The 26,444-nt window shown below is 38.6% G+C and overlaps 1 protein-coding gene across 1 annotated transcript in view; it reads right to left on the reverse strand.

Annotated features, from left to right (window-relative positions):
- LOC128691778 (treslin-like) overlaps positions 1 to 26,444 on the reverse strand; it is a 39,569-nt gene that overhangs the window by 6,639 nt on the left and 6,486 nt on the right. The window contains exons 4-13 of the mRNA XM_053780691.2: positions 25,891 to 26,015; positions 24,071 to 24,299; positions 20,738 to 20,863; positions 17,386 to 17,523; positions 14,929 to 15,064; positions 13,247 to 13,400; positions 10,586 to 10,718; positions 10,030 to 10,255; positions 7,127 to 7,402; positions 3,366 to 3,482 (exon numbers count right to left, since the gene is read on the reverse strand). Of these exons, the coding sequence (XP_053636666.2) occupies positions 3,366 to 3,482; positions 7,127 to 7,402; positions 10,030 to 10,255; positions 10,586 to 10,718; positions 13,247 to 13,400; positions 14,929 to 15,064; positions 17,386 to 17,523; positions 20,738 to 20,863; positions 24,071 to 24,299; positions 25,891 to 26,015 (1,660 nt within the window). The remainder of the gene's footprint in view (positions 1 to 3,365; positions 3,483 to 7,126; positions 7,403 to 10,029; positions 10,256 to 10,585; positions 10,719 to 13,246; positions 13,401 to 14,928; positions 15,065 to 17,385; positions 17,524 to 20,737; positions 20,864 to 24,070; positions 24,300 to 25,890; positions 26,016 to 26,444) is intronic.

Here is a 26,444-nt window from a genome sequence, read left to right on the forward strand (position 1 = left end):
AGGTTGTCAGTCCCTCAGCCTGGAGAGTTCAGTTCCATAGATAGTTCCTGACTATGGAACTGAACTCTCCAGGCTGAGGGACTGACAACCTCAAATTCTACGACTTGAAGGGTGATGGACTGATTACATCGTCTTCTCTACTGTTCCTGCCTACTTTCTGTATTTGACTGAAGAAGCCTACTGTGTAGGCGAAACGTTTCGGAATAAAGTTGCCTAACTGTTGCCTTTGTGTCTTACCTACCAACCTGTCGGTATTTTATACCATTTTGATGTTCAGAGTTAGAGGTATTGGGAAGATGGAGGGAATATTTTGAGGAATTGTTAAATGTTGATGAAGATAGGGAAGCTGTAATTTCGTGTATAGGGCAAGGAGGAATAACATCTTGTAGGAGTGAGGAAGAGCCAGTTGTGAGTGTGGGGGAAGTTCGTGAGGCAGTAGGTAAAATGAAAGGGGGTAAGGCAGCCAGGATTGATGGGATAAAGATAGAAATGTTAAAAGCAGGTGGGGATATAGTTTTGGAGTGGTTGGTACAATTATTTAATAAATGTATGGAAGAGGGTAAGGTACCTAGGGATTGGCAGAGAGCATGCATAGTTCCTTTGTATAAAGGCAAAGGGGATAAAAGAGAGTGCAAAAATTATAGGGGGATAAGTCTGTTGAGTATAGGTAGTTAGTTGGTAGACAGCAACCGCCCAGGGAGGTACTACCGTCCTGCCAAGTGAGTGTAAAACTGAAGCCTGTAATTGTTTTACACGATGGTAGGATTGCTGGTGTCTTTTTTTTTCTGTCTCATAAACATGCAAGGTTTCAGGTACATCTTGCTACTTCTACTTACACTTAGGTCACACTACACATACATGTACAAGCATATATATACACACTCCTCTTGGTTTTCTTATATTTTCTTTCTAGTTCTTGTTCTTGTTTATTTCCTCTTACCTCCATGGGGAAGTGGAACAGAATTCTTCCTCCATAAGCCATGCGTGTTGTAAGAGGCGACTAAAATGCCGGTAGCAAGGGACTAGTAACCCCTTCTGTATGTATTACTAAATGTAAAAGGATAAACTTTCGTTTTTCCATTTGGGCCACCCCGCCTCGGTGGGATACGGCTGGTGTGTTGAAAGAAAGAAGAAGTCTGTTGAGTATACCTGGTAAAGTGTATGGTAGAGTTATTATTGAAAGAATTAAGAGTAAGACGGAGAATAGGATAGCAGATGAACAAGGAGGCTTTAGGAAAGGTAGGGGGTGTGTGGACCAGGTGTTTACAGTGAAACATATAAGTGAACAGTATTTAGATAAGGCTAAAGAGGTCTTTGTGGCATTTATGGATTTGGAAAAGGCATATGACAGGGTGGATAGGGGGGCAATGTGGCAGATGTTGCAGGTGTATGGTGTAGGAGGTAGGTTACTGAAAGCAGTGAAGAGTTTTTATGAGGATAGTGAGGCTCAAGTTAGAGTATGTAGGAAAGAGGGAAATTATTTCCCAGTAAAAGTAGGCCTTAGACAAGGATGTGTGATGTCACCGTGGTTGTTTAATATATTTATAGATGGGGTTGTAAGAGAAATAAATGCGAGGGTCTTGGCAAGAGGCGTGGAGTTAAAAGATAAAGAATCACACACAAAGTGGGAGTTGTCACAGCTGCTCTTTGCTGATGACACTGTGCTCTTGGGAGATTCTGAAGAGAAGTTGCAGAGATTGGTGGATGAATTTGGTAGGGTGTGCAAAAGAAGAAAATTAAAGGTGAATACAGGAAAGAGTAAGGTTATGAGGATAACAAAAAGATTAGGTGATGAAAGATTGGATACCAGATTGGAGGGAGAGAGTATGGAGGAGGTGAATGTATTCAGATATTTGGGAGTGGACGTGTCAGCGGATGGGTCTATGAAAGATGAGGTGAATCATAGAATTGATGAGGGGAAAAGGGTGAGTGGTGCACTTAGGAGTCTGTGGAGACAAAGGACTTTGTCCTTGGAGGCAAAGAGGGGAATGTATGAGAGTATAGTTTTACCAACGCTCTTATATGGGTGTGAAGCATGGGTGATGAATGTTGCAGCGAGGAGAAGGCTGGAGGCAATGGAGATGTCATGTCTGAGGGCAATGTGTGGTGTGAATATAATGCAGAGAATTCGTCGTTTGGAAGTTAGGAGGAGGTGCGGGATTACCAAAACTGTTGTCCAGAGGGCTGAGGAAGGGTTGTTGAGGTGGTTCAGACATATAGAGAGAATGGAGCGAAACGGAATGACTTCAAGAGTGTATCAGTCTGTAGTGGAAGGAAGGCGGAGTAGGGGTCGGCCTAGGAAAGGTTGGAGAGAGGGGGTAAAGGAGGTTTTGTGTGCGAGGGGCTTGGACTTCCAACAGGCATGCGTGAGCGTGTTTGATAGTAGTGAATGGAGACAAATGGTTTTTAATACTTGACGTGCTGTTGGAGTGTGAGCAAAGTAACATTTATGAAGGGGTTCAGGGAAACCGGCAGGCCGGACTTGAGTCCTGGAGATGGGAAGTACAGTGCCTGCACTCTGAAGGAGGGGTGTTAATGTTGCAGTTTAAAAACTATAGTGTAAAGCACCCTTCTGGCAAGACAGTGATGGAGTGAATGATGGTGAAAGTTTTTCTTTTTCGGGCCACCCTGCCTTGGTGGGAATCGGCCAGTGTGATAATAAAAATAAATAATAGTAACTAATTTTTCACTTAGTTAAGTTTCATTCTTTAGATATTTATTTTTAAATGGAGTAAAGTTTATACAATAATGTATTGTATTTTATGCTGATACTGAGAAATTAAGATACATTAGTAATGAAAATGAATACAAAAACCAAAAAAAAGTGAAAACATTGAGATCAAAAAAAACTCAGTGTACCAGCTTCAATAAGGATGAATCTCTCTTATTATCCTCTAACCTCCAATATCACTCTACTTACTGCAGTAAAACACCTTTATAGTGGCATTCTCTGGTGAAAACACCAGCTAAATGCCACACAAGTTTATACCAGGCCCAGACCAGGAAATTATAAGTAGACCTAAGTAAGGATGTCCCAGACACAGCTTTTGATAACAATGAGAAGAGATGCACTAATCTCTTTTTAATAAATTGGGTAAGACTCCGATAATAAATGAACAAAAAAAAAAATAAAATGCAGAATCAAGAAATCAGCTTAACAGTTATGAAAGAAACAGAACATTAAATAAAAGAAGTGTGTCTTTCAGCTTGAAGGTCTGCTGAAGGAGGTCTCTGAGGTTGATACACATCCTTTTGCTTATGTCTCAGTTTCCTGCAAAGTGGTTTCTCACTTTTCATTAACTGATTCAAATATGAGGTATTCTGATATTGTTACTTCTAAAACCAGTAATGAACATAAAACATACGTTTGACATCAGGGCTCTCAACAACAAGTCTTGTACCAGTGCTCTTGCGTATTCTGTTTTTGTTGAATATAGTCTGGCCAACTTTATCACCTGGAGTTTCAGGCACCAATACACCACCTAAACAAGAGAAACAAGCTTGGTAATATATTAGGAACATATTAGGTATTTACTGCTGATACTACTGCAGCAGCATGTAATGAGGAGTAATTTCCATATGAAAATGTAAAACATTCACGAGAATTTGTTTTTCTTGGTGTCTATCATATTTAGGAGAAGCACTAAACCCATAAGGGGTCAGACATTATTATTAGAAATGGAAAAGTGCTAAACCCTTAAGGGTCAAACAACCCTCAAAAAAAAGAGGCAATAGGGGTTTGATCCAAGGAAGAGATAAAATAATTCCAATTCCATGAATGAAGAGCCCATGATGAGCATCATGGAACCTCCCATGAGGAATCTTCATATCTAACAATTGTGCCAAACAAAGCAAAATAATATTATAATATCCTAGATTTGGTCTGGTAACTAATTTACTAGTAAGTCCACATTAGAATATTACCTACAAGAAAATTTTAACAAGATATAGTATCAAGAATTTTAAAAAGCAATTCCAGAGAGTTGTTTGCACTTACTTTTCCCAGTCGTATGTTTCTTGAATGAACCTACAAACTCCAACAGAGGCAGAGAGTCTCGACCAGTTATGGCCCAGAGCCATAGCTGGGTTCGGACTTTTGTTTCCTTGCAGGGTACATGTCTTAGTAAACAAGCAGTATGCATGACAATGTGTTGAACAGGGACCTTCCCCTTCAGTATATTCTATGTATATACATCACTATAAACCTGTAATTGTTTTACATGATGGTAGGATTGCTGAAGTCTTTTTTTCTGTCTCAAACACACAGGATAACAAGTACACCTACCATCCAACTTACGACCGAGTTCGGTTCCGAGAAACTGATCGTAAGTCGAAATGGTCGTAAGTCGAACTTTACTACTGAATATCAACAAAACATTTTTGTAATGGCTTTATTTTATTGTTTTATTTTGGTATTTCATGTTTTACTTTACTTTTTATGCTGTTAGTACTGTATTTTATACTGTAAAGATTAGGATAAACACTGTGTACAACACAAATAGTTGTTTATTTCCCAGAAATTTGGCATAAAAAACATGGTCGTAAGTTGAGTGGTCGTAAGTCGAGCAGGTCGTAAGTCGGATGGTAGGTGTATATCTTGCTACCTCTACTTACACTTAGGACACGCTACACATGCATGTACACACATGCATGTACACATACATACCCATCTGGGCTTTCTTATATTTTTCTTAATAGTTCTTCTACTTCTTTATTTCTTATCTCCATGGGGAAGTGGAACAGAATTCTTCCTCTGTAAGCTATGCGTGTCGTACGAGGTGATTAAAATGCCGTGAGCAAGGCACTAGTAACCCTCTTCCTATATACATTACTAAATTTAAAAAAGAAACTTGTTTTTCTTTTTAGGTCACCCTGTCTCAGTGGGATATGGCTGGTTTGCAAAGAAGAAAAAATATTTACCTATAGTAAATATAGATTTTTACCTTTAAATAGTTAAATTATGAACAATATGCTGTGTATCTTCACAACAATACCTGTAGCCCCTTCCAATCCTTTCCAGCAGTATAATGTGATCCTTTACTGACAACGTTTTGCCCACACAAGTAGAGGTAGTAATAATGTTGGTAGAATTACCAACAGTATGTAAAGTAAAATGACACAAGTACAACAAATTTGGCATTTTTATTGTGGCAACGTTTCACTCTCCAGGAGCTCCTGGAGAGCGAAACGTTGCCACAATAAAAATTAGTTGCACTTGTGTCCTTTTACTTTATACAAGTAGAGGTGGAAAAGTTAGCTGGTACACGAGAAAGAAAGGTTCCATAAGCTATGGCTTAGGTAGCATAAAATATAGATTGGGCAAATTTATATGGATGGATGAATTTGAGAAGGCATGTTTCAGTGTCCCTTCTACTTATTTACTTACTTCTATTCTGTTGACTGAGTACAAGAATCTGCCCGTTCACCTGTTTCAACTACCCAATAAAGTGGTCAGAAACTGGCAATTTGGCCAATTTCACACAAATTTCTAAAGATGTCAATTTCAAAATATGGTCCAGAATAAATAATGCAAACATTCCTGGCACTAAAATAACATTTTCTCTGTTCATCAGTCACATTTCCAGGCCCTTCTTACATTACTCTTGCTTTCCATTTTGAATTTTTATTCACACAAAAAAATAGAAGATTTACCATTATGCAGACTAAAGCATTATTGTAATAATTGTATAAATAATGTCAACCCATTCGTGACTGCATATTAGACCAGCCACATGGACATGTATTAAACAGTGACATCATTTGTTTACTCTTGAACATTGCCACAGAATCGAACATTTCCACTACTCTGAGCTCAATTTCAAGGTACTTTTTATTGTAAAACCAATCAAAATCGTATCTATTTCTATAATATATCTTCCATTCTATCAAGTGAGACCTAAAAAAACGATACATTGCCCAAGTTCCAATAAGACAGCCCAACAAACAACTGAGAAAAAAAAATATTTACCGAAAATCATATATGGCAAGCCCATGCCAGGTACTGGTAATAAATCACTGACTTTTTTGGGGTATCCTAGGTTCTCTACACATATCCTGCTATGTATGATAATCTATGTACAGAAAATAGCTTTTTTGTTTCAGTTTTATGGTGCATTACAAGTGTATATCACAGTTTGGGATTTTTTTCAAGGGAAAAAAATATATCCTGAGTACTTGGGTATGCGAGCGCTTTCGGCTATTATCTCGGAAGTAAGTTATTCACCTATTTTGTGAAAATCAATCAATAATAATGAATGGATTGAAGTGATTTTCACAACAAACATAAAAAAAATGATTGCTTTACAAGATTAAGATTAAATTTTTGAAGTATCCCTTTTGGCAATTTTCTAAGGTTCGACTTACGTCCATTTTGACTTACAACCGGTTGGTCGGAACCAAGCTCGGTCGTAAGTCAAATGGTACGTGTACTACATGTAACGACCAGTACTGCTATACGAGGACTGCCAGCTCTCACTATCAGTCCACTATATATATTAATAAACTAATATATCTACAGGACCAGCAGCACCCAGTTTTTAGCCCCAACATTCATTATAGCTGAAAACTTCCATCTCTGATGCACTCTTTTCAACTTTTTTCTCTTAAAAAAAAAAACCTATTGCACCAACTTTGATTTCTATTTTCATCCTGCACTAACTCTGACCTCCAGTAACCCCTCACCTATGGCTCCCACACCCTCACCTCTGACACCCCTGCCTCTCACCTATGGCTCCCACACCCTCACCTCTGACACCCCTGCCTCTCACCTATGGCTCCCATACCCTCACCTCTGACACCCCCACCCCTCACCTATGGCTCCCATACCCTCACCTCTGACACCCCCACCCCTCACCTATGGCACCTGTACCCTCACTGACTCCTAACCTCCTCATGTCCCTCCCTGCACCTCTATATGACTCTTATAGGTTTAGGATTTACTGTTTCTTGATTATTATAATGTACCTAAATTACTAGTAACAGTTATATACTGATATAGTGTACAGTGAGGCTATCTGCAGCGGACTGTCAACTTTTACCAGATGGACGAGACAAGAATAGTAAATCAGAGGGCTCTCTCCCCACTCCTCTATCCACTAACCCTCCAACTCTCGTTATATTGTCTTACCTTTCTTTGACTTAGGAGTTTTAAGCCCTCTTTCAGATATCACTGAGGCTTTAACTGGAGTTTTGTATGAGTTTTTAGATGAAGTGATGACACTTTTGCTCTTCTGCATGACGTTACTCAATGTATGCTGGTGTTTCTTGCGAGGACTTCGTCTAAGCTCAGACATTGGTACACCTCCCACAGTTTGGGACCGCTTAAGCTTGGGTTTGGATGAACTATCTTCATTCAGGTCAAAGAGGTTACGCCTCACATTTTTTATGCTATTATCACCATTTTCTGAAATTAAGAGTCAAACAGCCATGAAAGGAGCAAATAAAAATGGGTAAACTTTATTTTTATAAATAAAATCCGGAAAGAAAATAGGATAAGAATTTATAGAAAAATATGTTATTTTACCAAATAAAAGAAATAATTTTTTGTAATTCAAGCTATAACACATTATACTTATACTGCAGTTAACCGTTTCATTTGTGATGTGTTGGATTATTGGGCTTTTGCAGAACCTCTGGTTGTGAGCCATCTTGTAATATGGCACTTGGTGTACATAACTGTTCTCTGTAATATGGCACCTGATGTATGTATCTGTTCTCTGCAATATGGTACCTGGTGTACATATCTCTGCTCTCTTCAGTACTGACTGTACTGTGTACTGTTGTAGGCTTAACCTTTATGTGACTGGTTTGTTGTATTCCACTGCCTTGTATTCCACGTTTTTCATACTTTGTCCTTTTACTTCCTTTAGATCATATTCTCTGCCTAAAAACTTACAATTTTCATTTACCATACTGTCATGCCCCTATGGTTAACCTTCCTTTAATATTACATTGCGGTTATTTCCTTTAATAGCTAAATTGGAAATGAATGTCCTTGTATTATTAAGACTAATTCTTATTAACAATTATTATAATTTATGTAACATGGCCATGATAAGTTTAATTGGAGGTATAGTAACCTGCCTGCCGCCCGGTGTGCCGGTGTATAGTTAGCCGTGATGTTCGATGGTTATACCCCCCTTTCCCCCCCATTTATGTTCAACTACTCTACTGAGTGTTGGCGAGTCACGTCACGTGACCCACTTTACCTGTATGCTCAAGGTTGAGGGACGAGCAGTGAAGTAGCAGCAGCCAACGAGAACACTCCTGCTCGTCTCTGGTAACTGGCCAAGGTTTATTAGCCGGCCTGGACATATTCTGTTTTATTCTGACTGCTTCCAATTGGGAAACAAGACTTTATACATTAAAGTAATCTCCATTTATATATATGTTATATCTAGGATCTCCTCCTAATCGTCTGTTATGAAAGCCTTATGTATATGTTGGATACTATAGAAGAAACATGCATTCTTAACTTATATACGATAATTCGTATATTATTTCTGGCTTTTGTTGTATTATGAATATACTTAATTAAAATTAGGCATTCCGGAGGATCACTATTATTACCCTAACCTCTCTGACCAAAATTGTTATGCTCTAAAAAGAAGGAAATAGTTGTTACAATACTTGGAGTGTAACACATACGTTCATTTTCCTCATATATAAATTTGATAAAACTGTGCCCTTTCATGTCAAATTTTGGACAATTGTGGGTCACATTTCTTGGACTATCTATGGGAAAGTGGAGAAGAATTCTTCCTCTGTAAGTTATGCATGTCGTAAGAGGCAACTAAAATGCTGGGAGGAAGAGGCTCGTAGCTCCTTCTCCTGTGTAAATTACTAAATGCAAAAAGAAAACTGTTCCTTCCTTTTTGGGTCACCCTCCCTGCCTTCGCAGGAGAAGGCCAATGTGTTGAAAATAAATAAATTCCTGGTCTACAGTGATGGTTGCATATTTTAGGGTGAAAATACCCACAGTCTTTTTTATAAATGGAACATTCTCTGGTGTACAGATATTTAAATTTTTTTCTATATTTGCAGATCCCCTTTACTTAGTACCTATCTATTTTCAACTTTTTTCTGTGGCAGTTACAGTTTTGTTTACTGTGAGGTGGGTTTTCCTGTTTGCCTTTCTTTGAATATATTTCTATGGATTACAGAGTTTTATGCTATTTCGTCTCTTCCCTGTTTGTTATTGCACCACTATTCCCCTTCATCTTTCTTGCTCTGGACACAAGCTTCTTTCCCTTCTTTACCTGTGTCCAGTATTTATTTCATCTTCAAACTTTTTTATATGTTTTCAGTAAGCTGTAAGAAAGCTTTATCATCATTCTGGTAAAAAAATGAAAATTCAATTATTACAATAACACCTTGATATAATGAACTTAGGAGGCACAGAACATTATCCACCATTGGGTCAATCAATTCAGAAACAGCAGACAAAGAATGTTAGTTACAGAACTGTATTATTGTTAATATCACAGTAAAACAATCTATTCTGTATCAACCACAAGTGCCATTACTGTCTCCCCTCTCCTCTCTCTTAGTTCATCATATCCAGTGCTTACTGTGAAGAATATCAGGTCACAATACCATGACTACAATAAATCACTAAAAACTTGCACCTTTACGACCACAGTCCATTATGGACCATGGTCAAGGAGAATGGTCCAAGATGGACCATGGTCAAGGTTAATGGTCCAGGATGGACCAAAACATCATAATACTCACCTAGGTGCAGGGTTTGGTGAAAACTTAACTATAAAATCAAAATACTGTTTATACCTTTTCAGTGGAGTACTGGGATTTGAACCGACAGCTCAACATTCATGAGAATGACAGTCCGTTCCTGTGCCAGCCACATCATAACTCAAAGTTACACCAGTTTTCTATGGTGCATCAGGCAGAGAATCCCTCTTCCTGATGCACCATCTCATGCCATTCTCACGAACTTCAGGCCATTAACTCAAATCAGGGCACCTTATTTAATTGTTACTTTTATTTATAAAAAAAATTTAGTACAGACACCTTTGTTTGGGGCAGAGGTAGCAGGAGCTGTGGCAGGTGGTGCCCTCGCTTGTTCGCTCAGAGTTCTTGTCAAAGCTCTCGTTACTTTCGGTACTACAATGCTGCGTTTACTGGCTTCTTTCAAGGATGGATGACGAGAGGACACCTTGCGGCCTTCTCTTGACCTGCCAGAGCCAGGATTCTCAGCTGTACCAGGTGCACTCTCATAGCTTGCAATGGAGCTCTCCTGGGGATAGGAAGGAAGCTGTGAGACTCAAACAGCACTTTCACCCATAAGATCATTTGGCCCTCTTAGCAATAAGAAGTAAATATGAACTGTTGGTACACATGCCACCAATGTAATAGTTTAGAAAAAGAAGTATTAAAAAGCAAATATCATTGTTTTAGTACATTGTGACACTTGAATATATGTATGACAGGAACACTAAGTGATATAAGAGTGGCTGCTGGAAACATAGTAAAAAATAAACAATAAGAGATATCTAATTAGTAAAGCTTTGCAAGCGACAAGTTAAACCCATTAAGAAAGCATTAATACACACAAAGAAATTCATACATGTGACTTGACAGAAGACGGTCTGTCTTCTACAGACCCAATATCCCCAGTAAGTACACGCAGAGGCTCTGGCAAGGGTTGGTTCAATTCTTCATAGATCTCAACTAAGACTTCTCCCATTGTTTCCATGTAGCTGAAAAACAGAGAGGAACACTATTAATATTTTCAGAATTTGTAGACAGAAGCTAATTACAGATTCGTTTCAAATTTAAACAAGAAGTTTCTAGCCTCTAACTTGACACTAAACAAAAATGTGGTGAGAAAGTTGCTAATATTATTATTATTACTGTATTCAAGGGAAAGCACTAAATGCAATAAGATTATAAAGTGACTGGGATAATGGCAAGGGTAGCTTGGATAAAAAGCTCCTTATAAACACCAAGGAACATCTCCTTCAATGGAAGGTTGTTACAAGCACAGCTTGCATCTCCAGACTAGAATATTCTGGTGTATATTATTTCTTGGAGGCAGTGGAAATGTCCTGTCTAAGGGCAATGTGTGGTGTAAATATTATGCAGAAAATTCGGAGTGTGGAAATTAGAAGGTTGGAATTATTATAAGTATTAGTCAGAGGGCTGAAGAGGGGTTGTTGAGGTGGTTTGGTCATTTAGAGAGAATGGATCAAAATAGAATGACATGGAGAGCGTCTAAATCTGTACGGGAAGGAAAGCAGGGTAGGGGTCACCCTCGAAAAGGCTGGGAGGGGGTAAAGGTGGTTTTGTGAGCGAGGGGCTTGGACTTCCAGCAAGCGTGCATGAGCGTGTTCGATAGGAGTGAATGGAGACGAATGGTATTTGGGACCTGACTATCTGTTGGAATGTGAGCAGGGCAATATTTAGTGAAGGGATTCAGGGAAACCGGTTATTTTTACATAGCCGGACTTGAGTCCTGGAAACGGAAAGTACAATGCCTGCACTTTAAAGGAGGGGTTTGGGATATTGGCAGTTTGGAGGGATATGTTGTGTATCTTTATATGTATATGCTTCTAAACTGTTGTATTCTGGGCACCTGTGCAAAAACAGTGATTATGTGTGAGTGTGGTGAAAGTGTTGAATGATGATGAAAGTATTTTCTTTTTGGGGATTTTCTTTCTTTTTGGGTCACCCTGCCTAGGTGGGAGACGGCCGACATATTAAAAAAAAAAAAAATTCTTGGGTGAATAAAGAATGTCTGCTATTGGCTATGATGATATAATTATATAATGTGAAAGTAACTGTAACCAAGATGAGAAACAAGTGATGAACATTCACAGGTAACTGACAAGTGTAATTACCAATATATTATTACAGTTAAACTATGATCATGGCTTCAGCTCTTCTATCATCAATTTGTAATAAAAACTTTCAAAGTTCCAAATAGTTTTACCATCCACTACCTTCTCTTGGAGTTCATTCCAGTTTTCTATTATTGCTAATGTATTAGAAAAGAAACCATCTAATGTGATTTCTGATACTATTCTCAGAATTTTGAATTCTTTTTCTTCCTGTTGTAACTACAATCACATGAAATTTTTAAGACCTTTTATTTTTTTAACATGCCTGCTGTCTCCCACTGAGGCAGTGTAACCCAAAAAAGAAGAAACATTTTCACCATCATTCTTGCCAGAGGTGCAGTGATACTAGTTTAGATGCCCCTCCAAACTGCAAAATATCCCCACCCCTCCTTCAGAGTGAAGGTTCTGTACTTCCCACCTCCAAGACTCAAGTTTGGCTAACTGGTTACCCTAAATTCCTTCAGAAAATGTTACCTTGTTCACACTCCAACAGCACATCATCACAAAAACCACTTGCCTCAACTCACTCCTATTTAACATATTCACACACGCCTGCTGATGTCCAAGCCCCTCGTATACAAAACCTCCTTTACTCCTTCCCTCCAACCTTCCCTAGGGTGACCCCAACCCCACCTTCCTTTTTTTTTTAATGAGGTTTTGTGTGCAAGGGGCCTGGACATGCATCAGTCATCCGTGAGCGTGTTAGAAGTGAATGGAGACGAATGGGTTTGGGACCTGACGAGTTGTTGAAGTGTGAGCAGGGTAAAATTTTGTGAAGGACATTCAGGGAAACCGGCTAGCCGGACTCGAGTCCTGAAGGTGAGAAGTACAATACCTACACTTAAAGGAGGGGTTTGGGATAATGGCTGTTTGGAGTGACATGTAAACTGTCATATCTGAGCACCTCTGCAAACACAGTGATTATGTATGAATGATAGTGAAAGTGTTGAATGATGAAACTTTTTTTTCCTTTTGTTTTGGGTCACCTCACTTCAGTGGGAAACGGCCGACGTATTAAAAAAATAAAATATACAGACTGGTACCTCTGTCACTATACCATAACATAACAAAGTAAATGAACTAACTGGCAAAATTTTTCAAGTAGCCTAATGTCAAAACTGACTTTTCTTGTTTACCACATTGGCCATTTCCCATCAGAGAAGGGCGATCCATAGAAGGAAAAACGCTCACCATTACTTATCCAATAGCTATCTTAGCAGAAGGGTGGACATCACAACTGAAATGACACTTTCAAACTTCAACATCTTCCACCACTCCTTAAAAGCACAGAGGAAAACACTAAGCCTATTTAATGCAACAAGTGGAGAGACTTTAGTCCAACTGGTAAGAGAAAGAGACACTATACCTAATATTTTGCCAAAACATACTTTTCAAGGATTGTCTCCTGAAGGAAGGCGGCCATGGTAGTTGGGTTATGGCGAAGTGAAATTGCCCGTAACATCTTCATGACCTCTTCTATGTGATGCTCTCTTATATGACTGCTTTCATTTTCTTCATCATTTACTTGACTTGATGAGTAGCCTGTTGAAAACAAGACAAACATCAAATACACAGTGCATTAAGTAACTCTACATGTAGTACATAAGCTTCACTTAATACGATAAACAATGGCTAAGCCAACAGGTAGTGACAGATTTTTGTTGAGTAATGAACGATTTAAGTGATTTTCTGTTGTAGCTCCTAATGCACATATACTATACAAGTGAGGAGAGATTAGAGAGTAGTACAGAGCAAACAGTGACGGCTGAGATACACAGTAGCAGATTTTGAAAGTATGGTCACTGTTTTGGAAATTTATTTATTTACATATGCACTGAATGTGAGTGATGAATTTTACAGGGTACTGTTAAGATGTACACCTAAGATGTACTGTTAAGATGTACAACTGTACATGTATTCTCTAACTTAATGTTCAACTGATTTTTTTTATCTTTGTTTCCAAACATTATGTACAAGGTGTTGTCAATACTGAGCACAAGTTTGTTGGTTGACATCCAAGTAGAGCTCATCATGAACAGTATAGATGCTCCTCGTTTTACAATGGTCTGATACACAAATAACCCGCACATAAAAGAGAGAAGCTTACGACGACGTTTCGGTCCGACTTGGACCATTTACAAAGTGTGACTTTGTAAATGGTCCAATTTGGACCGAAACGTCGTCGTAAGCGGGTTATTTGTGTATCGTTCCAGTCACGGTATTGTGCCTTTTTTTGTTACAATGGTCTGACTTACAGTATTTCAACTTTACAATGGTGTGATAACGATGCACATTCTATACTGTAAAGTACTTTACATTTATTTACTTTTCAATAGTGTTTAGTTACAGTAATTATTTATTTACTTATTCGGTGAGTTATTATGTGTGAGTGAGGTGAAAGTGTTGAATGATGATGAAAGTATTTTCATTTTGGGGACTCTTTCTTTCTTTTTGGGTCACCCTGCCTAGGTGGAAGATCGCCAACTTGTTAAAAAAAAAAAATATCATATTGTATATTCATATTCGTTTACGATATTTTCAACTTACAATTGGTTCATCAGAACGTAACCCCATTGTAAGTCGAGAAGCACCTGCATTACACCATTAGGACCATTATCAAGGAGAACAAAGTCACAAATTTAACAAGTGAAAAAAATAGTGAAAAAAAAAAAGTTTTGCTTCAGTTAGAATAACATAATGAGTCAAAAGGCAGCAAGTGCCATAGTTACTAGAAACTTGTAACCATATTAGAAACAGTGAATCATGACCACCATGAACACAGCTCTGCTCTTATCACTAAAAACAGATAACCATTAATAGGCGATTACATGAATGTTGCAAGCCACAACCCATTGCCACAGAACCTGCATTAACAAAATTATACAGTACCTCAGAATGATACTCAATACAGGGGTTCCAAATCAATAATCAAGGGTTCATTCATGCAGGGGTCAAAAGTAAAAAGGCAGGACCAAGCGCTAGATATACCCCTCCACAAACTCAAATAGGTAATTTATAGGCAATTATTTACCAAATTACACAGCAGAGACCCCTGGAAACATTAACTTACCTAACACCCAGAGCAGCTCCAGATGCAAGAGAACTTGCAATTTATAATGCCAAAGATGAGCATCAGGAGAATGTCTACTAGCAATTTCAGCAGTCGTCTGCAAAACACCACATCCTAAAACCTTGCGCAAGCCATCCTGAAAGAAAAATGACAATAATTCAACAACAAAGCAAAGGTAATTTTACATATTTTAGCCAGTATGCAACTCTTGAAGTTATAAATATTAAGTTATAAATACCAGACTATATTAAAGCATTATGAATGGGTACACGCAGGTGTGCATTGGTGCAAGTTAGACCTACTTAGCTTGGGCCAATTGGCCAGCAGCAGTGTTCCTTCTTAAATGGGTGTGACTTGGACCTGCCTAGTATAGGCCAGTAGGCCTGCAGCAGTGCTCCTTAATTCTTATGATCTTATTATGTACCAATATTGAATGTGCAAACTGACTCAATTTTATTTTAACTCAGCAGCTGTCTCCTGGCAAGGCAAGGAAAGGCAAGGCAGGGTGACAAGCATGTCAATATTTTATAGCAGTTCTCTTCTTAGCTCACAAAAAACACAATACTTCACATTTTAACCCTTTCAGGGTTTCCAACGTACTAGTACGGCTTACGCACCAGGGTTATTGATGTACTAGTACGTGTAAATGCTAGCGCCTTCAAATCTAGCGAGAGAAAGCTGGTAGGCCTGCATATGAAAGAATGGGTCCACGTGGTCAGTGTGCACAGTATAAAAAAATCCTGCAGCACACAGTGCATAATGAGAAAAAAAAAAACTCCGTGTTTTTGGTTTAAAACAGCGACTTTGCAGTGTATTTTCGTATGGTATTTAAGGTTGTATTCTAGTTTTCCTGGTTTCAGTTTATAGAATGGAAGACATATTACAGAAACTGAGATGATTTTGATTGGTTTCACAATGAAAAGTACCTTGAAATTGAGCTCAAAGTAGCAGAAATGTTTGATTTATGCCAAAGTTCAAAAGTAAACAAATCATGCCACGCGTCCAATACATGTCAACTGGTAAGTCTAATATTCTTTTACAAGTGCACTGATATTATTTATACCATATCTACACTAATTCTAGGCAGTAGGTTGGTAGACAGCAACCGCCCGGGAAGGTACTACTAGTCCTGCCAAGTGAGTGTAAAACGAAAGCCTGTAATTGTTTTACATGATGGTAGGATTGCTGATGTCCATTTTTCTGTCTCATAAACATGCAAGGTTTCAGGTACGTCTTGCTACTTCTACTTACACTTAGGTCACGCTACACATACATGTACAAACATATATATACACACCCCTCTGGGTTTTCTTCTATTTTCTTACTAGTTCTTGTTTATTTCCTCTTACCTCCATGGGGAAGTGGAACAGAATTCTTCCTCCGTAAGCCATGCATGTTGTAGGAGGCGAATAAAATGACAGGAGCAAGGGGATAGTAACCTCTTCTCCTGTATATATTACTAAATGTAAAAGGAGAAACTTTCGTTTTTCCTTTTGGGCCACCCCGCCTCGGTGGGGTACGGCCAGTGTGTTGAAAGAAAAAGATTCTACACTAATGCAGTAGTCAGCATAACAGTAAATCTATTTTTAGTGAGAATGAAAATTCAAAGTGGAAAGCAAGAGAGATGTAAGAGGGGCCTGGGGACGTGACTAATAAACAGAGAAAATGTTATTTTAGTGCCAGGAATGTCTGTCCTGTTTATTCTGGACCCTATTTGGAAATTGGCATCTTTTGAAATTTGTGTGAAATTAGCAAAATTGCCAATTTCTGACCACTTTACTGGATAGTTGAAATCAGTAAATGGGTGGTTTCTTGTACTCTTTCGATAGAAAAAATGGAGTTCTAGTGAAATAGTTATGATTTTTGTTGACTAGTACACTGGAATTTGCTGAAAATAGGGCTCAAATTGGGCGAAATCGCTGATGCGTAAACATCATTGAGATCGCTAACTTCTTAAGAGCATAATTCCATAAGTTTTCCATCAAATTTCATACTTTTGGTGTCATTATGATCAGGAAAAGATTCTCTATCATTTCATAAAAAAAATAAAAAAAAAATTTCCAAAAAATTTTCGACCCTGAGAACAAGTTTAGGAGAGGGCCTCTTGACCCTGAAAGGGTTAACAAATTTATGCTTCCGGGGTAAATATTTCCACTTGAAATGGTTAATACAAAAAGTCAATATGAGACAGAATTTAATGACAACACAATTATGTTTGAGAGTAAAATCATGACGACTCATGAAATTGAAAAAAATATGATTGTAAACAAACCAGGGAACAGGTGTGGTTTGAACCCAGTCTTAAAACTCCAGGCTAGTGCATAAGCCACTGGCCTGGAGTTTTAGGATTCATTCATCACAAGTTCCAACTCCAGCCATTTTGTGGTCTGTAAAATCTTCATTTTTAATAAATGATTATTTTCATTAACTCTGGCCACAAATAATACTGTTGCTAACCTCCATATTCACCCTACTGGTGCCTTTAACATGCATCAGCGCCAGATTGATGATAGTTTGAGCTGTTGTAAATAGATCAGTGTGCATGCCGTCACCATCACGTAAGCACACCAGTGATTGCACTAGCTCACCTGTGTCCTGAAATAAAATCATTCTGCATTAAATTCCTTAGGAAATACTGAAAAATGATATGGTGATGCTGACAAGATATGGAAAAAGACTTGTGTACATTTCAGGACATTTATTAGAGGAATAAATGTCCTCTAATAAGACGTTTATTCCTCTAATAAATATCCTGAACTGTATACGTATCTCTTCCACACGAGGAAATACTAAATCTATTTAGTGTCATACTGTGCCTGAGGAATGGGAGGTAATCAGGTTCAATCTGAGGAAAGGGAGGGTAGTTCCATTTCCATTAATCAATAACCATTCACCAGTATTAAGCCACCATCTTGAAGGGAAAGAAATAATGAATGACAAAAGAAAGCAAGCTCACTTGCCCATGCTAGACACGTTTTACACCCAACCATTTCCCAATCACAGATTTCTTGAAGCTATTTTTAAAGCTAACCAAAGTCTTCATTGATGATGCTGCTGCATGCTCAATACCCTCATCTGCAACTCATCTTTTCCCTTTTTTTTTTTTAAACATCGGCTGTTTCCTACCGAGGCCAGGCAACACGAAAAAGAAACAGTTTCATCATCATTCTCTCCATCACAGTCTTGCCAGAGGCATGCTCATACTACAGTTCAAAAACTGCAATATATCTCCACCCCTCCTCCCACACTTCAGAGTACAGGCACTGTACTTCCCACCTCCAGGACTCAAATCTGGCTAACTGAACTAAACTTATTTAACTTTAATCCAACAAGAAAAAGTTCACAAGAGCAAGGAATAAGTGCTCAAGACCAGGAAAACAACTGACAACCTAGGAAGCAACAGTGGATACAGGAGGACCTCATTTTACAGTGCTTCACATCGCAGCATTTTGCTAACGCAGCGGTTGGATTTATGAAGGATGAGGTTAATCATAGAACTGATGAAGGAAAAAAGGCGAGTGGTGCGTTGAGGTATAGGTGGAAACAAAAAAATTTATCTATGGAGACAAAGAAGGGAATGTATTTAAGTATAGTAGTACCAACACTCTTATATGGGTGTGAAGCTTGGGTTATAAATTCTGCAGCAAGGAGGCGGTTGGAGGCAGTGGAGATGTCCTGTCTAAGGGCAATGTGTGGTGTAAATATTATGCAGATAATTGGGAGTGTGGAAATTATGAGAAGGTGTGGAGTTAATAAAAGTATTAGTCAGAGGGCTGAAGAGGGGTTGTTAAGGTGGTATGGTCATTTAGAGAATGGATCAGAGTAGAATGACATGGAGAGCGTATAAATCTGTAGGGTAAGGAAGGCAGGGTAGGGGTCGTCCTCGAAAAGGTTGGAGGGAGGGGGTAAAGGAGGTTTAGTGGGCGAGGGGCTTGGACTTCCAGCAAGTGTGCGTGAGCGTGTAACATAGGAGTGAATGGAGACGAATGGTATTTGGGACCCGACGAGCTGTTGGAGTGTAAGCAGGGTAATATTTAGTGAAGGGATTCAGGGAAACCAGTTATTTTTATATAGCCAGACTTGAGTCCTGGAAATGGGAAGTACAGTGCTTGCACTTTAAAGGAGGGGTTCGAGATATTGGTAGTTTGGAGGGATATGTTGTGTATCTTTATACGTATATGCCTCTCAACTGTTATATTCTGAACACCTCTGCAAAAAGAGTGATTATGTGTGAGTGAGGTGAAAGTGTTGAATGATGATGAAAGTGTTTTCATTTTTGAGATTTTCTTTCTTTTTTGGGTCACCCTGCCTCGGTGGGAGACAGCCGACTTCTTAATAAAAAAAAAAAAAAAAAAAAAAAAAAAAAAAAAAAAATCACCACTCATTATAAGCAAAAGATGAAAATATTTTTAAGTAATGTGTGTACTGTATATGCACTTTTTAGGCCTAGCTATATTGCTCACTTAATATATGATAGTGTAAACAAGCACTTGAAAGTGAAAAAAAAAGGATACATTTCACTTTACAGCAGCAGCCCAGAACCTAACCTGCTGTATAAGCAGGGCCCTCCTGTATCTATTACCTATCTACTAACTGCAGCAGCCCAGAACCTAACCTGCTGTATAAGCAGGGCCCTCCTGTATCTATTACCTATCTACTAACTGCAGCAGCCCAGAACCTAACCTGCTGTACAAGCAGGGCCCTCCTGTATCTATTACCTATCTACTAACTGCTCTGTGGAGCGCTGTCTATGAGGCCTGGTCTCAGACCAGCTAGCCTAAAGTATAAAGGAAATATAGTACTAACAAATGCAAAAAAGTAATGACAAATATACAGTGAATGTAAATTGGTTGTAGCTAAGCTTATCAACTCATATCTTCACAAGTAAGAAAATATTAGTCGTCCTGCCAGTGTATAAAACATTTAACAGGTATTGGTGGGTATCAGCCAATTCTGATGGTACAGGTATCAGCAAAACTTTTGGTATCCCCCCATCCCCATTTAACAGACTTCCATTCTAGTTGCACAAAACAGTACCTCACAAGAGAGCATCAAGGGAAAGTGAACAGACCAGATGGATATTTATAATAATATAAGATCTTTATTTAACTTTTGTTTCTTTTTGGGCCACCCTGATTCAGTGGGATATGGCTGGTTTGTTGAAAGAATATCTTTATTTTTACAAGTACATGTACAAGGTATACAGGCCTAGCTGACATCAATGACATACTACTATATAGAAAGCCCCTTGTTATGCAGATCATATTGGACAAATTAGGTCAATTTTTGCCCCAAGATACGACCCACACCAGTCGACTAACACCCAGGTACCCATTTTACTGATCGTTTAACATGGACAGGCCTTAAGGAAACATGTTCTAATGTTTCCTGCCGTACTGGGGAATTGAACCCTGGACCTTAGTGTGAGAGCCGAGTGCGCTAGTGATCAAGCTTCTCAAATATCTGTCACAATCGTCCAACTGGAGCAGAGATTAAAAGATCAAAGTCAATGTACAGTGAGACATCAGCAATGTGATGAATAAGTCATAATTTAAATAATTAAACAAATACTTTTATTTTTTTAGAACATGAGATTAAAAATCATGTAAATAAAATGATATAAAGTTCTTTGACATGAAGTGATTTTTTTTTTTTTTTACAGAATGTTTATCACAGCAAGGGTGGCTCTGTCCAATTAATTTGCTCCTATGGCAAAAACCTAAAACTTTAATAAGACTGATTCACAAAGTAACATTTGTAAATTTATCACCTGGTAATCTTGAAAGGAAACAAGAGATGCAACACATACTTGTGGATTTGAAACTGCATTTAAGACTTGTGATTCAAGTTGCTGACTCTTGCGTGCACGTTCCGAGGCCTGAGCTGCTCGACGTTCTGTTGCCTGAACTCTCTCTTCCTCTTCTGCACGTAATTCCTGCACATGAGACGCACAGTAATTAACAAGGGATTTAATAAACATATAGAGAGCTGAGGAGGGGTTGTTGAGGTGGTTTGGTTATTTAGAGAGGACAGAGCAAAATAAGATGATTTACAGAGTGTTGGAGTGGTTGGTACTTTTGTTTAATAAATGTATGAAAGAGGGGAAGGTACCTAGGGATTGGCAGAGAGCATGTATAGTCCCTTTATATAAAGGGAAAGGGGACAAAAGAGACTGTAAAAATTATAGAGGAATAAGCTTACTGAGTATACCAGGAAAAGTGTACGGTAGGGTTATAATTGAAAGAATTAGAGGTAAGACAGAATGTAGGATTGCGGATGAGCAAGGGGGTTTTAGAGTGTAGATGTGGGGATGTGTAGATCAGGTGTTTACATTGAAGCATATATGTGAACAGTATTTAGATAAAGATAGGGAAGTTTTTATTGCATTTATGGATTTAGAAAAGGCATATGATAGAGTGGATAGAGGAGCAATGTGGCAGATGTTGCAAGTATATGGAATAGGTGGTAAGTTATTAAATGCTGTAAAGAGTTTTTATGAGGATAGTGAGGCTCAGGTTAGGGTGTGTAGAAGAGAGGGAGACTACTTCCCGGTAAAAGTAGGTCTTAGACAGGGATGTGTAATGTCACCATGGTTGTTTAATATATTTATAGATGGGGTTGTAAAGGAAGTAAATGCTAGGGTGTTTGGGAGAGGGGTGGGATTAAATTATGGGGAATCAAATTCAAAATGGGAATTGACACAGTTACTTTTTGCTGATGATACTGTGCTTATGGGAGATTCTAAAGAAAAATTGCAAAGGTTAGTGGATGAGTTTGGGAATGTGTGTAAAGGTAGAAAGTTGAAAGTGAACATAGAAAAGAGTAAGGTGATGAGGGTGTCAAATGATTTGGATAAAGAAAAATTGGATATCAAATTGGGGAGGAGGAGTATGGAAGAAGTGAATGTTTTCAGATACTTGGGAGTTGACGTGTCGGCGGATGGATTTATGAAGGATGAGGTTAATCATAGAATTGATGAGGGAAAAAAGGTGAGTGGTGCGTTGAGGTATATGTGGAGTCAAAAAAACGTTATCTATGGAGGCAAAGAAGGGTATGTATGAAAGTATAGTAGTACCAACACTCTTATATGGGTGTGAAGCTTGGGTGGTAAATGCAGCAGCGAGGAGACGGTTGGAGGCAGTGGAGATGTCCTGTTTAAGGGCAATGTGTGGTGTAAATATTATGCAGAAAATTCGGAGTGTGGAAATTAGGAGAAGGTGTGGAGTTAATAAAAGTATTAGTCAGAGGGCAGAGGAGGGGTTGTTGAGGTGGTTTGGTCATTTAGAGAGAATGGATCAAAGTAGAATGACATGGAAAGCATATAAATCTATAGGGGAAGGAAGGCGGGGTAGGGGTCGTCCTCGAAAGGGTTGGAGAGAGGGGGTAAAGGAGGTTTTGTGGGTAAGGGGCTTGGACTTCCAGCAAGCGTGCGTGAGCGTGTTAGATAGGAGTGAATGGAGACGAATGGTACTTGGGACCTGATGATCTGTTGGAGTGTGAGCAGGGTAATATTTAGTGAAGGGATTCAGGGAAACCGGTTATTTTCATATAGTCGGACTTGAGTCCTGGAAATGGGAAGTACAATGCCTGCACTTTAAAGGAGGGGTTTGGGATATTGGCAGTTTGGAGGGATATGTTGTGTATCTTTATATGTGTATGCTTCTAGACTGTTGTATTCTGAGCACCTCTGCAAAAACAGTGATAATGTGCGAGTGTGGTGAAAGTGTTGAATGATGATGAAAGTATTTTCTTTTTGGGGATTTTCTTTCTTTTTTGGGTCACCCTGCCTCGGTGGGAGACGGCCGACTTGTTGGAAAAAAAAAAAAAAAAAAAAAAAAAAATTGTAGTAGAGGGAAGGCAGGATAGGAGTCATCCCAGGCAAGGATGGAGGAAGGAGGTAAAGGAGGTTTCATGTGCAAGGGACTTGACATACAGCAGCCCCATGTGTGAGTGTGTTAAGATAAGAGTGGAGACAAATGGTTTTTGGGACATAATGAGCTGTTGGAGTGTGAAGAGATTCAGGGAAATTAGGACAGTGTGAATGATGGTGAAAGTGTTTCTTTTTTGAGTCACCCTGCCTTAGAGGGAAACAGCCAGTGCTAAAAAAACTGAAAAGAGTACCAAAAAACATACAGTACACAGTACTCATTACAATTATTTTTATTATCTCTGTGTGTGTTTACAACATTAAGGGTCACATTATTTCATAAAATACAGTGAATGCAAGACTGTTGAAAATTGAGACACTTATGCAGCATATGGGAATCTTTATTCAGGAAACGTATCGCCACACAGTGGCTTCATCAGTCCAATACAAAGAGGAAGGCATAAGGAGAGGAGGAGTATGAGGTAATCAGTCCCTCAGCCTGGAGTCGATGTGTTCAGTCCATCAATCTTCTACAAGATTGATGGACTATACAACAATCAATTTCATATAAACCAAATTCGTTTTTTTTTTAAGAGAGATATATTCCAAAAAAACAGCAAAAGACAGACTGTGCAATAACCACACTCAATATAACATGGCAGTACAGGCACAACACAATGGATCATCCAGCACCTTTTAGTCCGGACAAAATTACAGCTACTTTTTTTCCAAAATAGTTTCCCCTGGAAGCCACAGATGGCAGTGTGTGTAGTGAATAGCTCTGCACCTCAAGTAAAATTGACCAATTTGGCAATGACAGTACTAAAACATTCTTTGAAAGAACAGTAATAAACCGGTTTTACTTATACTAATATTTAATGCAAGTTTCCAGCAGTCTACATTGGGTTAGAAGTTTATTGCTGAATTATTATGTAACCTCGGTTGGTCCAGCAAAATCAATATACTGGCAGTCAGTACCTGACCAGCCAGGTTGCGGTTCATACGTTTGTTTTGTGCGTGGCCAGCAGTAACAGGGTTACGCGGCCTGGTTATGGACCAGGCCATGGAGGCATTGGTTCCTACAACACCCTCCAGGTATACTTCAGGTAAGCCTAAGAATGAAAGGTGCCAAAAAAATCAGTGTTGTAGCTGTATATAAAGTGTATTACACCAACCTAATGACTAACTGTAATGTTTCACTAACCAAAAATCTAAGTTCAATATGCATTAAAATAATTTAGACCGGTTTACAAGAAAATAAATTGTAATACTAACCTTGACTTTTAGCTGAGCAGTTACAATATGACTCTTTTTAACCAGCTGCTGCGCTCGTGACATGGAGGACTTGGCTCCACTCACAGGTGCTGAATCTATTGGAGGCTGAGTAATGTCAATGAGATCAAGTGGTCCAGTTTCTCCAGTAGCCAGGGGTTGTGGAATCTGAGGACGGTATCTTTTTTGAAGACGTTCTTGCATAGCTCTCCGCTCCACTCTATTGACCCTCCTGGGAAAGGAAAGTTCCATAACAATAGGATGGCTGAAAATTTTTTCAGTAATTCATGTTAAGCGCTAAACCCACGTGGGTCATTCAGCACAAGATGTGATGGAGGCTTGATCCTTTGTCTGCCAAGTGCCAGACAGACACACTTGTTTCCTAATAATACTCACCTCAGCACAGCTGAAAGATTAAACAAATCAATTAAGCAAACAGAAAAACTGCAGCATCAACTCCTCCTAAATTTACAGTTGGCTGAGTGTGTCAGTGATGTGTGGATAAAGTCAGCGAGGAAAAGATGATACTGTGATGATAACAATAAACAGTGTCTATTCCAAGACTTGTAAGCTTACAGTTGATAAAAAATCTTCCCTACACTCCCAAACAACTTCCATTTATGTCAGGCCAACACTGTGAATCATAAAACAGACGAGGAAAAGGGCAAGTGTTATGTGAAAATCTCGGGGAAAACAAGAATTTTTGTCACTGCTGCCTTCAGCAGTCTTGCTTAGCTTATTTTCAGTGTAAAAAAATATTAAGGTTTACTACTTGAAATACAATAGCATGATTTGGCTTAATTTTCCCATAAAATGCAATAGTAGCACCAGTTTAGATTTAATTGTTATGGCTTATGTATTTCAGTAAAAAATGTCAGAAAACGCCTCAAATAGCTTTGAAGTATCTTAATATTTGCCTTTAGCAAAAGAAAATCAAAATTTTTTTAAAAGTTCAAGAACATTATAATTTCCCCAAGGACATTTCAAGTATTTCAAGGACACAGCTACTCTGCAAGAAGACTCAGACCTGGAAGTGATGAAAGAACAGTGTGACTGGAAAAAAGTAAATCACTCATAAGCATAAACACCAAAAGTTCAACTGTGTAACTCTGTCATTTTACAAAACTAGTAATTTTTTATTAATTTTTTTTTAACATGTCGGTCGTTTCCCACTGAGGCAGGGTGACCCAAAAAGAAAGAAAAAACTTTCATCATCATTCAACATTTTCACCATCACTCATACATAATCACTGCCTATGCAGAGGCACTCAGATATGACAGCTTAAACATCCCTCCAAACTGCCAATATCCTGAACCCCTCCTTTATAGTGCAGGCATTGTACTTCCCATCTCCAGGACTGAAGTCCTGCTAACTGGTTTCCTTGAATCCCTTCACAAAATATTACCCTGCTCACACTCCAACCATTAGTCTCCATTCACTCCTATCTAACAACCTCACGCACACTTGCTGGAAGTCCAAGCCCCATGCCCACAAAACCTCCTTTACCTCCTCCCTTCAACCTTTTCGGGGAAGACCCCTACCCCACCTTCCTTCCACAACAGATTTATACGCTCTCCAAGTCATTCTACTTTGTTCCATTCTCTCTAAATGACCAAACCACCTTAACAGCCCCTCTTCAGCCCTCTTGACTAATTATTGAATCCAATTTCCAAACATCATGATTTTCAAGTCATGCATCACAAAATGTATGTACACGAGAGAAAAGAGATTGAAGTAGACCACTGTGCTTCACTCGTGACAATACAGAGAGGAGAGGCTATAGAAAAATTAAAGAGTATGAACAGACTTAACATTGTCTTACCTTTTTCTGATGCATTTTATAGTGTCACTACAAGCTTCAAGAGGCTTAAACCACCGTTCTGTTTGGTTCGCAGCGAACACCTTCGTGTTTGTTGTTGGTTCCCCAACACTATGAGGTGGAGCACTCTGGGAAAAAAATTCAACTTAAATCTAACACTAATAGCTCTTATGCAAGACAATTTATTTAAATTTATTGAATAGTTGTAAAACTTCAAAGAATTAAAAAAAAATATGACAAATCTTGATACAAAAACCATTCATCAAACAAAGCAAAAACTATATACTACTATACAGTATCAAATATACTTTAAATTTGTCTGTAAGACACGGAAGATTACAACGCCAATTTTGGCGAACAAAACAAGTATGGATAATTAAGAGCTGCTGCATCATCTGATGGATCATCTCTCTAATAACTATTTTTAAATACATAAAATAATGCATTCCTCAATATAACACACAATCCCAATGCACTACTCTCTAACCTACTAGAGGACAGTTATACTTTCCTTTACATATTACTTTTATTACACAACTTTGTAGACTCCTACACGA

This window comes from Cherax quadricarinatus, chromosome 75 (assembly GCF_038502225.1).
Source record: "Cherax quadricarinatus isolate ZL_2023a chromosome 75, ASM3850222v1, whole genome shotgun sequence".
NCBI classification, from domain to species: Eukaryota; Metazoa; Arthropoda; class Malacostraca; order Decapoda; family Parastacidae; genus Cherax; species Cherax quadricarinatus.